At 36.8% G+C, this 13,500-nt stretch overlaps 1 protein-coding gene across 4 annotated transcripts in view; it reads left to right on the forward strand.

Annotated features, from left to right (window-relative positions):
• The window catches only part of jdp (DnaJ domain-containing protein), a 93,081-nt gene that overhangs the window by 62,030 nt on the left and 17,551 nt on the right, over window positions 1-13,500 (forward strand). For all 4 annotated transcript variants that reach the window (XM_090393868.1, XM_090393852.1, XM_090393877.1 and 1 more), the window contains exon 5: window positions 7,391-7,498. In XM_090393868.1, the coding sequence (XP_090249994.1) occupies window positions 7,391-7,494 (104 nt within the window). In that variant the 3' untranslated portion in view covers window positions 7,495-7,498. Of the gene's footprint in view, window positions 1-7,390; window positions 7,499-13,500 lie in introns of those variants that run through there.

The following is a 13,500-nucleotide window of genomic DNA, read 5'->3' on the forward strand; positions in this document are numbered from 1 at the left end:
GACATTAACATCTCCAATTTTGATATCAGGTTTAATACCACTTTCCTTCATAATATGATCCATATAGATAATGAATAACAGACGGGATAATGTACATCCTTGTCTCACACCAGATTTAACATTAAACCATCTTCCTGTACTTCCTTCAATTCTAACTGCTGACTTACAACTCAAATAAAGATTAAGTATTGCTTGATATAATGCCCCATCGACACCATATAACTGCAGCGTATTGAATAGCTTCTCTCTTGGCACCTTGTCATATGCCTTTTCCAAATCGACAAAACTTAAATACAGATCTTTGTTATATTCCCATGCTTTCTCGACTATTTGTCGTGAAGTGAAGATCTAACTGGTAATTAATTTACGGAATTAACAACGCATATAAAGTAAATTAATTAAAGATAACTTTAATGAATCACTTCTATATTTCGACAATGTCACATTGTCATCTTCAGGAACATAAAGATATGGTATGTGCACTACAGGAACTAACAAAGCAAATGAGGAAGAAATTAAGACACTAATTTTGTTCCTAAAGTCCTAATGGTGCCCTCTTGCGGGCTAATTTGGTAGTCTTGGCCGTTGGGCTGAAGTTCTCATAATGAAAGTCTCCCAAATTTGGGGCAGTTTCATGCACCCAAATTTGTTGAGGTTAGGAACGTTTTTTAGAGCTGCTGAAGATTCTTTGAATAATCTTTCGTATTTAAACTTGCTGTGATGGATTATTTTTGTCTTCTTCCAACGAATTTTATGGTGGGTATCTAAGGTGGTCTGCCAGCCCAGAGCGGCTGTACTGGTGAAACCGGATGTAGTCTTGGTGTTCTGAAATCCTGATATTTGTTGTTCTGCGTGTTTGGCCAAAGTAGGACAATTTGCAGCTGCAAGGGACCTGGTATACACCAGGTAGGTCTAGGGGAAGTGGTTGGTCTTTGGTAGAGCGGATAAGGGATGCCAACTTTTTATATGGTCTGTAACAGGAAGTCAGGTCATATTTCTTGAGGATATTAGTTATTTTTTCAGAGGTGCCCTGGATGTAGGGGATAGTGATAGACTTGGTGTAGTCTTTATTGTTGAGGGGGGGAGGGGGGTTGTGGGTTTCAGGTTTTAGTATTTTTTGGATTTTTTTGGGGTTATAGCCATTGGCTAAGAAAGTGTTGAGGATGTGGTTTAGTTCCATAGTCAGGGCCTTGTCATCTGAGCAGATTAATTTTGCCCTGTTATATAGTGTTTTTATCACCCCATATTGTTGTGAGGGGGGGGGGGATTGCTGGTGAATGTATCTGCCAGTGTGGGTGGGTTTTCTGTAAACAGAGAAAACCAAAGATCCATCAAGCTGGCGGGTGATTAAAGTGTCTAGGAAGGGGAGAGTGTTGTTTTCCTCTTTTTCTAAGGTGAACTGGACTCTGGGATGTTGGTTGTTTAAGTGTGTTAGGAAGGAGTGGAGTGAGTCTGAGCCATGTGGCCAAATAGCAAACACATCATCCACATAACGAAGCCAAATAGTGGGTTTTTGTGGGGCGGAGTTTAAGGCTTTTTCTTCAAATGTCTCCATAAAGAAATTGGCCAAGGGTGGGGAAAGTGGTGAACCCATGGCTGTCCCCTCTATCTGTTGTTAATTCCGTAAATTAATTACCAGTTATGTCTAACCAACGTATAAGTCTTACCACTAGAAAAGTGAAGATCTGATCCTGACAGCCTCTATTTGCCCTGAATCCAGCTTGTTCTTCATCAAGCTTTTCTTCCACAATTCTTTTCAACCGTTTCTCAAGTATACTTGCATAAATCTTGCCAGGAACACTCAGTAAGGAAATACCTCTGTAATTCTCACATTCAGTTTTATTTCCCTTTTTATATATGGGTACTATGAGAGCTCTACTCCAATCATCGGGAATTCGTCCCTCTGTCCAGGTTTTCTGAACTATGCAGTGCAGTCACTGTAAGACTTTTATACCACCATACTTCAGCATTTCTGGTCGAATATCATTTACTCCTGCTGCCTTTCCACATTTCAAGCCTTTGATGGCTTTTTCTACTTCAAGTATGGATATGTATTCCTGACTGCATGCCTGGTCAGTGTTTTTTATCACTGTGCTGTCATCACTGCTTGTTTCATTTAGCAGTTTTTCAAAGTAATTACTCCATATTTCAAGGATATCTTTTTCTCCTGTTTTCATGTCACCTTTATCATCTCTAACTCCTTTTACAGCACTCTTTCCTCCATTCCTAAACTTCTTCAACAACCTCCAGAATATTTTGCCACCTTCTTGATATTTATTTTCTATATTCTTGCCAAAGTCCTCCCATGACTTTTGTTTAGCTAGTTTTACACACTATTTAGCTTTCTTACATTTGTCTCTGTATTCTGTAAGAGTAAAAGCTGACTTATTTGCCAGGAACTTTTGATATGCTTTCTTCTTTTCCTTCACTGCCTCTTTAACTTCCTGTGTCCACCAGGGAGTTCTGATTTTTTTTATCCTTGCACACAACCTCACCACATGCCTCTCTGGCAGAATCAATCAATGTTTTCTTCAGAGTTTGCCACTTAATCTCCAAGGTTTGATTCCTGTTCTCAAAGTCTTTCATTTTCTTTTCAATAATCTTTCTGTATTTAGTCTACAGTTCTCATCTGAGAACTGCTCAACTTTTATTCGGTTTAAAACTTTCTTACATGTTATTCTTTTCAATATGAAATTCAATTTTATCCTGGGCGAAAACATCGCTATCAACAATAACATAGTCAATGAGACTTTTCTTATTCCTAGCCTCTTCTCTCCATGTGAATTTGTGCACATTTTTATGTTGGAACATGGTGTTACTAATAACCAGTCCATGTCCTGAGCAGAAATCCAACAGCTATTTGCCATTATTATTAGCTTTGCTCTTTTCTCCAAATTTTCCCAAAATATTTTTGGGAAAATTTGGATTATGTCTCACACTCATTTCCTACTCTGCTATTTAGATCCTCAACAAGGACCAACTTTTCCTTTTTCATTGTGTCAGTTGCTTTTTCTACAGCGTCAAAAAATTTCTCCACTTCTACCTTAGTAGAACCTTCTGTGGGACCATAGGCACAAATAAGTCTCATTATCCAGTTACCCATTCTGATATTTGCCCAAATCACTGTACTTGACACTGCCTGCCATTCAAGAAGATGAGCCTTGTATTTTGTGTTGAATACTATGGCTACTCCTTCTTTTCCTTGATTGTCATTGCCTGAATATAACATTTTGTATTTATTGCTCAGAAAGATCTCACCAGTTTTGGTCTTTTTTGTTTCAGTCACCCTATTATGTCGATCTGGTACTATCTAATTCCTCAGCTAGCTCCATTTCTTTGCCATTCAGGCTTCTTACGTTGATAGTATACCGATCTTTAACTCTGGTGATGTTGAGTTGGAGTTTGTTTTCAGATATGTTCGAGTAGCTGACTTTTCGCTGTTCGCCTTGGTTCCCTGGCGAAAACAATGGGGGCCTTGTTTAACCGGGCGACGCCCCAGCCGGCATGAAATTTTGTCATGTTGTACCATCATTTTTTTATTTTGGTTTAACCAATAAGAATACAATTTGGTCGGCTAAATCCCAAATTGCCAGCCCATCCTTGTTCGCTCAGTATCAAAGTAGATACCCAGCAGGGTGCACCACGAGAAGGCGAGGATTGGACATTAGGTCAGAACCATGGTCGGTTCTCCGCATTCCTTTAAAGGCTATGTGGAGGTCTCCTCTCAGTTATACAGCTTTGACCTTTAAGCACCCCTATAATATATATGTATATATATATTATTCAAAAAACCCGGTTTTTTTTCCATTTCTATTTAATTCTCCCACATTGCCTCCCCCCCCCCCCCACACACAGTAGTTTGGACATCGCAGAAAGAAGAAAAGCCACAACACCCAGAAAAAGGTATATGTAAATTTCTCTTCCTTTATGCTACATATATTTATCCGTAAATATACATCTACAATGACATTTAAACAGGGGCACTCCTAAACAGAAGTAGGCAAAACAGCTGTAAATATAATATATATATTTATATTACAAATTTACGATATAAATAGGTTATGCATGTAAATCAGCGTGTTCATTAAATATGAGGGGTGGCACTTTCTGCGGGCCTAGGGGCAGGGAAACGCCTAAATACGCCACTGAGTACATATCAATACTTGAGGTAGAAAAAAGTCATCAAAAACCTGAACTATGAAAAAGCAGCTGGGGTAGATGATATTCAACTAGAATGCTCAAATATGAGGATATAAAAATTTTACATTGGTTACACTGCATAATTCAGTAGATCTAATTGTGGATTCTTGGGATAGATTCTCATAATATCCATCTTTGAAAAGGGAAATAAAACTAAAACTAAGAATTACAGAATAATTTCTCTACTGAGTGTTGGTAAAATTTATGCAAGCATATTTCAGAAGAGGCTAAGAAACATTGTTGAAGAGAAGAATAAACTGACTTCAGGCCAAATAGGGATTGTCAGGATCAGATTTTGATCAGATTGTATAAAGCACTTGTCAGACTACACTTGGACCAAATTTGAGCACAGTAGTCCAAGTGTAGTCTGACCAGTGCTTTATACAGTGGCACAACCACTTCTTTATCCCTACATGTTAAAGTACTTCTTATGATAGCATCACTATGATGTACAGTCTTTGCAATATTACCCTCTAAACTTCAGACCACTGTCAGTCATCACCTCCAAATCTCGAATCTCATTCACTTCCTGTAGTATGGCACCATGCAGAAATATAAGGCTGTGTACTCTAGTAGTATTTTGGATATTAATATTTGAAACTACAACCCCACTCCTTTGTCCAAGTCAAAAGTCTATTCAGATCTTCCTGAAGGGAATTAACAATTAACATCAACAGTGCTAATTATAATTCTCCCCAACTTTGCATCATCAGCAAACAACTGAAGATCCCCACTCTGCACATTATATATCATTTACAACTAGATAAACAGCAAGGGCCTAAGAACAAACTCCTGGGGAACACCACTGGTTACCCTAGTTTTTGAGACACTGCTCTATCATACACATCTTGCTGGTGTCGTAGAGAGCTAATTTCCGATTCATCTAACCAATATACTATCCTCTGCAGCTTGTATACCAACTTATCATGTGGTAATCTATCAAATGCTTTTGCAAATTCCAAGAATATCACGGTATATGATTCTCCCTTATCTAACACACTTATTACCTTATCATAAAATGCAAGTAAATTATTAATTAAAACAAGAACCTACCCTTTACAAATCCATGCTGACCATCAGGAAGAATTCTATATCCATCAACCTGCTGCTGTATGCTATTCCTAACCAATCTCTCCAACAGCTTGACTGCAGTTATACAGACTAATCTATAATTAGAAACTGCTGTAATGACTATCCACCACTGTCAACCCTACAATTATTCTTTCTCTTTCTTGCCATGTAGTGGAAAAATTCCCTTCAGTTAACCTTGGCCTGACCAGCCAATCTCCTCTCATACTGCACCTTTTCTTTTTTTTCCATGCTGGTCACCTTCCTAGCCTGAATTTATACTATTCATGGATCCGATCACCACAAACTGTCTTGTACTTCCTCCATAGCCTTTTCTTTTCCAGCACAGCTTGCTTGATGTCACTGTTCATCCATTTCATTCCTGCTCTATTTACTCGCTTAACCCTTGGTATGCATTTATACATTACTTGTGTCAGATACTGCCTTGTGAATTTCCATGCACTGTCAACATCTTTCCTACTCAGCTCATCTACCCAATGTACTGATGCTGAATACAGAGCTTCCTATAATCACCCACTTGATACTTCCACATATATCCATTTTTGGCAGTAACCTTTTCTTGTTTCACCACTTCCCAAACAAGCACCTCTTGATCACTCTTACCAACCAGCAGCAGTGTCAACACTTCATTAACAACTATATCTTGTGAAGTTATCACCAAATCCAAAACATTAAGGCCTCTAAGTGCTTTAATCACATGCTGCTTAAGATATTTATCTCTCAGAAATCCAACAAACTCTCTCTCCTTGTTCTCATACACTATCTCCTCCTTTCATTCTATATTCCTGTAATTAAAGTCACCCATCAGGATCAACTTTTTACATGGCTGATCAATTTACCTAAACATTTCACGATTAGTATTCTCTACATTCCCTGGTCTATAACAGTTACATAAATGGTAACATAACAGGTCCCTTGTTATGTTACCATTTATGTTGTATATTATATTATATTATATTCAAACTAGATTCTCAGAAAAGTAATCCCTGTTCACAACACTGAACCTATGGAAAATTAGACCTGATTTATGTCAGCTCACTTAATGATGGTTTCCAGGAACTAATTAGGTCATAAAAGCATGGACTCATGTATATTCATTTAAATTTTTGATCATGATTAATTCCAGGTACTAATGTAAAAATTTCTTGCTTTTGTTGTTTAAAAATGTTAAACCAAGTTTTTTTTTTTTATTTTATTTTATTTTTTTTTAACATGAAATTTTGATTCAAGAGAAATCAAAAAAGTTATATTCTTTGACATTTATCTTTTTCAGAATTTGTTTATATCTTGAAATAACTTTAATGAATTATTAAGTTAATATAATCCACTGAAAAAACAAGTACAGTAGATTCATTATTATTGACCAACAAATTCATTAAATTTATTTATTAATTCGGTAAACAAATTCATTATTAATTGGGGCGCTTAGAAGCCAAAGGGTACAAATGACAAAAAACCTAGTTTTGAGAAAATTGAAGTCAAAGTTCAGTAAAGTAGCACCTTATACTCAGTTATTATGTGGTTTCTCGACCTATCAAACTCACGGTTATATCTCTTGAATACCAAACTGTCTGTCACTTTCTAACTACTCATTCCTACAATTAATATATCTATCTACACACACACACACACACACACACAGAGAGCTCAATAATTTAATTATTTAATAAAAAAAACTTTCTAAATAAAACTTTCTTAACTTTAATAAAACACAGAAATGCACAAAAACACAAAAATTAATATAACAAGTTATATTTTCTACCACCACCACCACCCTCCTGCTTACTGGAGGGAGGTTTTAAGTGGCTTAAAAATGATTCCCATACTTTATGTGCTATATGTTTTACAATCTGTTATGGGTGTGAATCATTTGAAAAAAAATGCATATGCCAGATTTATGGCTCTTCTTCATGCTCACACTGAAGAAGAGTGTGCGCGCTGTTTACTCACACTTAGTAAAGTTTACAACAACTTTAGTGTAACCAAACATGTAAACTATAAACAGTTGAAATCTCCTCAGTATTTTCACTTCTTTTATAGATTTTTGTTATTTAAATATCTTGGGCTCTCTGTTTTTATGTGTATTTTCTTTTCTTTTCAGATTGTGAGGAACCAGTCAACATGCTTTGGTCAACAACTAAGGTAGCATGGGAAAGAGATTCTGGAAATGAATTGCTCAGAAGATTTAGGAATTATCAGATTTGATAGAGTAATAATTAGTAATACTCTACTAATATTCAAGATCTTAAATCTAGTCCTGTTTCATTAAGATCTAATTCAGATTAATACTGTGAATCATATAATATCTAGTCCTCTCAAGATTGAGGCAGGATGGTTAGTTAAGTAACCTGATGATAGGAGTTAAGAAGAAAAAAAATGTAGTAGTGTATGCTTCTTATTTTGTGGGCGGTATCAGTTAACAAATTTTACAGATCTATCAAAAAATTTTTCTGTTGTAAAAGGATAATTTATTTATTATAATTACTAGGAGATTAATTCAATATTGCTGGGATCCAGATTCCTCTGCCTCTTCCCCCCTCCCCCTCAAAAATAATTAAATGAGATTTTATATATTGAAAATTAAAGAAAAGAGACTTTCCCATTAATAATTCAGGTCCGATTTTACAATATTTTCAATTGTTCTGCTTCTGCTGGATTAGGGAGGTGTCAGTTAACACCTCCCTATTCTAACAACAGTAAAAGTGACACTTCTCAGTTTTACTGTTGGAATGGATATCATCAAATCTAGTCTCTTGCAGTTTTGAAGGACTGATTATAGAGCGAAGGGCTGAAAAAAAGGCAATATAGAATATGTTGTATAAATACAGTAAAAGTCCAATGGAACTATAATCAGAAGTCTAGTTTTATAAGTGTTTCATTACATAACAAGCACTTTTAGTTTAATTTCATAAATATTTTCATATGACCTAACAATATTGAGGGAAGTGAATTCAAATAATTACCACCTGCATTGTGACAACCATTATGTAGAAATGAACTATTATAAAATAGCATTTTGCATATAGAATGTCAGAATGTCTCTACACATTTAAGGGAGTAATGTAGCAAATTGTTTACCAAGTGATGTTTATTCCAAAGTGAAGAAATTAAGAAAAAGTGCGTTGAATACCATCTCACATCTTTAGAGATGAGAGAGAGAAATAATATCAGTGTAACAATCTTGAAGATTGTCCTCAATACTTAGAGAAGAAATATATAGAGCAAATGAAGATCGGAAAGACGCTAGATCAAGACGACATTCATGCAGAAATGCTAAAACCGAAATGTAACCATATATCACTTTGATATACAGTCATACCCCGAAGTTACGCAGTAGGTGGGACCAACAAAAAAGCACGTAAGTCAAATTCGCGTAACTCGGGGTATAATTTTGCATGAATTTATATATATAAACATACAATTGGGACCAAAGGTTTACATAAACAGCTATATTTTTTAAGAAATATAATCATAATTGTAGTGTTTTGTACATAAAAAAAATAGTTATTTCGATGTCGATGGTTTCATAACATCTAATAGATTCATCTGATGGCATAATGTCTTTTTCTTGTCATGCAAATTTCTTCATAGCAAGCTAATGATTTTTTTTTATTCCTTGCTTTGTGGCAACAATTCATTCCTTGTTAAATTCTATGTCCTCCAAAATCTGTAAACCTTTCTTTTATGATTGTTCTTACTGTGGATTCCTGTAGATCGAACTTCTTTGCCAGCTCATAAATTTTCATTCCGTCTTCAAAATCCTTAATAATGTTGAGTTTTGTTTCCAAAGTCAATGATTTTCTTTTCTTGCTAGCTTTAGAAGAATCGGACTTGATTCTTTTGGACGACATTATTATTTTTTATGTGATAAAATTTTTATCAAGAACATAACATTAAACAATCGCAAGGTTGGTTTGTAGACCATAAAAATTGTGCATGAATGGAGACCACGTGAAACATGTCAGTGCTTGTTCACAGCATGTGCGACACTGGCGAATGCAGCCGGCACTGGAAAGATATGATTAGTGGTGAGGCGTGAAGTGGGACGGGAATACTTACATATAAGAAACTGCATAAGTCGGGGTATGACTGTATGTTCTTCTTCTTCTCCTTTTCAGCCATTTTCTGTTCACTGCTGGACAAAGGTCTCCACCAGTTCCTTCCACCTTTCTCTGTTCTTGGCGATGGCTGACCAATATTTCCCAACAAAATTTGACAATTCATCACTCCACCTTCTTTTAGGATGTCCTCAGCCTCATTTCCCTTCTTTTGGAATCCAGTTTATTAGTATGGTGGTCCATCGCTCATCTTCTCTTCTGGATAAATGTCCAGCCCATTTCCATTTTAGTGGCTTGTGGTGAAGAATGATGTCAGTGATATGAGCCTGGCTTCTTATCTTTTAATGTGATACCTAGCATCAACCTCTCCATTTTTCTTTGAGTTGTTACTAGTTTATTTGTCAGTGCTTTTGTTAGAGATCAAATATATACGTGGATGGTCTGAAAAGTTCTCGGCCTCAACCATAAATGGTAACACTATCGGCAAGATTTTTTTTTCTAAGCTGTTACATCTGTCATAAGCATCCATGTGAAATTGCAAGTCATTCTATCAAGTAGTTTTTTTAATACAGCTGTCGGAAGTCAGAGTGTTGTCCGTATCCCTTGAAATGGATAAAATTGAGTATCATGCAGTTATAAAATTTTTTGTAAAAGAAGGTTTAACGGCAAAAGAAATTCATTCAAAGTTAATAAAAGTTTATGGGCACTCTTCTCCTTCGTTTTTGACAATTAAGAATTGGGCTGCCGAGTTTAAACACAGCCGTACCAGCTTTGAAGATGATCCACGTGAAGGACGTCCAAATAGTGTAACAATGCCAGAAATCATTGATCAGTGCACGATATGGTATTCGATGACTGTCTAGTCAAAGTGTGTGAAATTGCTGAGACTATAGGCATTTCAAAAGAACGTGTAGAATACATTTTACATGAAGATTTGCAAATGAAACTTTGCGTGAGATGGGTGCCATGGATCAAAAACACACTCACATGAAAATCTCTGAACAGTGCTTGGAGCATTTTAACAATAATAAAACTGATTTTGTGCATCGATTTATTACTATGGATGAGACTTGGATTCACTAGATTCAAAACAGTGGATAGAAGCCGGTTGTTCAGTGCCAAATATTTTTATTTAATAAGGTTAAAACACCTTATGGTAACTTGTTCTGTTAAAATACTTATAAGCTCTGTATTACTAAAATCTTGGTATCTCCCACTGATGAGACCTCAATAAAGGTCGAAACCGGTCTGGGTAGTGGCCCCTTGCCTCTAATACAAAACATCATACATCTCCTCCATGAGATGTGCTTTGCATTAAGGGTAAATATTAAGATTAGTGATCAGAGCTTATTCTACTTTTACCATGAGTTGCCTTGGTCTTGCACTACGTATAGGATCAGCTAGACTTGCAACACTTGCAGGCGCAAACTTGACTTGTTTGTCTGTTTGCTTACTTGGGAAATGGAGTAAAACCAAGTTTAAAAATAGTTTGGTATCTTTAACATTTATTAAAGATACCAAATTTATTAAAGATACAAGCAGAAACCTATTATACTTTTAGGTCATTTCTGAGCAATGTGTTCATATTTTATAATATTGTTATGGAATTCTTGTAGACAGGCTTATATGTTGGTTACTCATAACTATTAATTTTTTAGGAAATAATGTTTACTAAAATATTAATTATAAAATATCTTAATTAATACTTCCCATATTTTAGCAATGTTACATTGTCATCATCAGGGATAAAAAAAAAAAACAATATGTGCATGCAGGCACTAACACTGAGCAAATGAAGCTGAAGAAAGGCAACAGAAGTCAGGCCTAGAGTCCTGAACAATGCCCCCCCACCACCACCAGTGGGCTAAATTGGGTGGTCTTGGCCATTGGGCTGATGATCTTAGAATGTATGCTCCCCAAATTTGGAGCAGTCTCATGCACCCAAATTTGTTGAGGTTTGGGAAGTTTTTCAGGGCTGAGGCAGATGAATAACCTTTCATTTTTGTATTTGCTGTGGTGTAATACAATGTCCTTCTTCCAGTGTATCTTGTGGTGGGTGTACAAAGCATGGTCAGCAAGTCCTGAGTGACTGTATTGGTGGAATCAGATGTAGTCCTTGTGTTCAGATATTGGCTGTCCTATCTGTTTGCCACTGTAAGGGACCTGATAGGTCTAGGGGATGTGGCTGATCTTTGGTGGAGTGGATAAGATATGCCAATTTCTTATGTGGTTTTTAAGCGGTTGTAAAGGTCAGATTTCCTTAGGATTTTTGTCAGTTTTTTTGGTTGTGTCCTGGATATATGGAATGATGATAGATTTTGAGTAATCTCTGCTCTAAGGGGAGGGGGGATGGTTACAGGGTTTTTATTTGGGGGGGGTTGTAGTCACTGGCTAAGAAAGTGTTAAGGATATGGTCAAATTCAGTAATTAGGACATTCTTATCAGAACTGATTAATTTTGCCCTGTTATATAGGGTTTTTATAATCCTATATTGTTGGGAGGGGGAGAGGGGAGTGACTGCTGGTGAATGTATCTACCTGTATGTGTAGGTTTTCTGTAAACAGAGAATGCCAAGGATCCATCAGTGTGGCATGTAATCAAAGTGTCTACGAGTGGCTAAACTACCAGTGTATGTCTTTGGTGTCACAGTGTCTAAACCACCAAAAAGCAACCTATCAAAAAAAGAATTTAAAGCTCTGCAAGAAATAAAAGTAGTAACAAAATAGTAATTACCCGAGTGGATAAGGGAAATGCCACTGTGGTTTTAAACCAATTAAATTACTCAGGTAAGCTTGCCTCCTTACTACTAGAACATTCTGCCTATCTAACTACCTACCTCACCACAGACTATGATCCCCAGCACATAAATCAGAATACTCCATAGGCTCCTTAAAAATGTTACCTCTTGGCCTGTGGAGGTCACAATCAAACTAAAACCTTACGACTCTAGACCCCCCCCCCCCCCAGATATATGGACTACCAAAAATCCATAAACAAAATGTGCCATTATGTCCCATTGTGGATGATATTGATTCACCCACATACAAATTAGCCAAAGTGCTCATACAATATACTGGTAACACACCTTTGCACATAAACTCAGCCCACTTTAAAGCCAGTATAGAAAACCTTACACTCCAACACAGTGACATAATGGTCAGTTTTGATGTTTCTTTATTCACCAATGTCCCGCTGAAATATACCTTAGACCTCATACAAGCCATATTTCCTCCCGATGTTTCAGCTCACCATGGACTAAGGCTATTTTGTTTGGCAAGGAAAATTCTACAAACAGAGAGGACAGTATGGGTTCCCCACTAACTTCACCCATGGCCAACTTCTTAATGGAGATCTTTGAAGCAAAAGCCTTACTCTCTCCCACATAAAACCACTGTCTGGCTACACTTCATGGATGTGTTCTCTATTTAGCCACATGGCCTGGATACACTCCAAAATTTCTTAACCCTAGGATCCAGTTTACCTTGGAAAAGAAAAACAAGTCTCCCACTCCTAGACACTCTGATTACATGTCAGCCTGATGGATCCTTGGTATTTTCTGTTTACAGAAAACCTACACATACGGGTAGATATATTCACCAGCAGTCACCCCCCCCCCAAAAAAAAATCCAAAAAATATTAAACCCTGTAACCATAACCCCTCTCTCTTCCTTCAGAGCAGAGATTACTCAAAACCTATCACCATTCTATATATCTGGGGCACATTCAAAAAATTGACAAAAATCCTAAGGAAATATGACCTTACAACTACTTAAAGACCACATAAGAAATTGGCATCTCTTAATTGTGGCGTTTGCACACCACGGTGCTTGACCACATGAAGGAAGACTTTTTGGTTTCGAATCTAGTCGGTGACTAGAAGAAATTTTTCTAAACCTTTTTTCGACCGGTTCCCGAGTTAGTTGATCTCTGGCATGGGCAAGCAGGTTTTTTCGTCCCGTAAACTCAAGAAAATCGATCCTAGAACCCACATTATTTCAGACATTAAATACGAGTGTTAGGGACCACGAGATGGCGGCACTTGTTGAGCCGTCTCTCTTCACTGCGTGCCGCTTAATTAGTGATAGCCATGGGCCAGCTATCTCTGATTGGGTACCAGTGGAGATTGAACTGCCCACTCAGTCTCCAAAAGTTA

Source organism: Typopeltis vanoorti, chromosome 1 (assembly GCF_054136105.1).
Source record: "Typopeltis vanoorti isolate ZY-2024b chromosome 1, IOZ_Tvanoo_1.0, whole genome shotgun sequence".
Taxonomy (NCBI): Eukaryota; Metazoa; Arthropoda; class Arachnida; order Uropygi; family Thelyphonidae; genus Typopeltis; species Typopeltis vanoorti.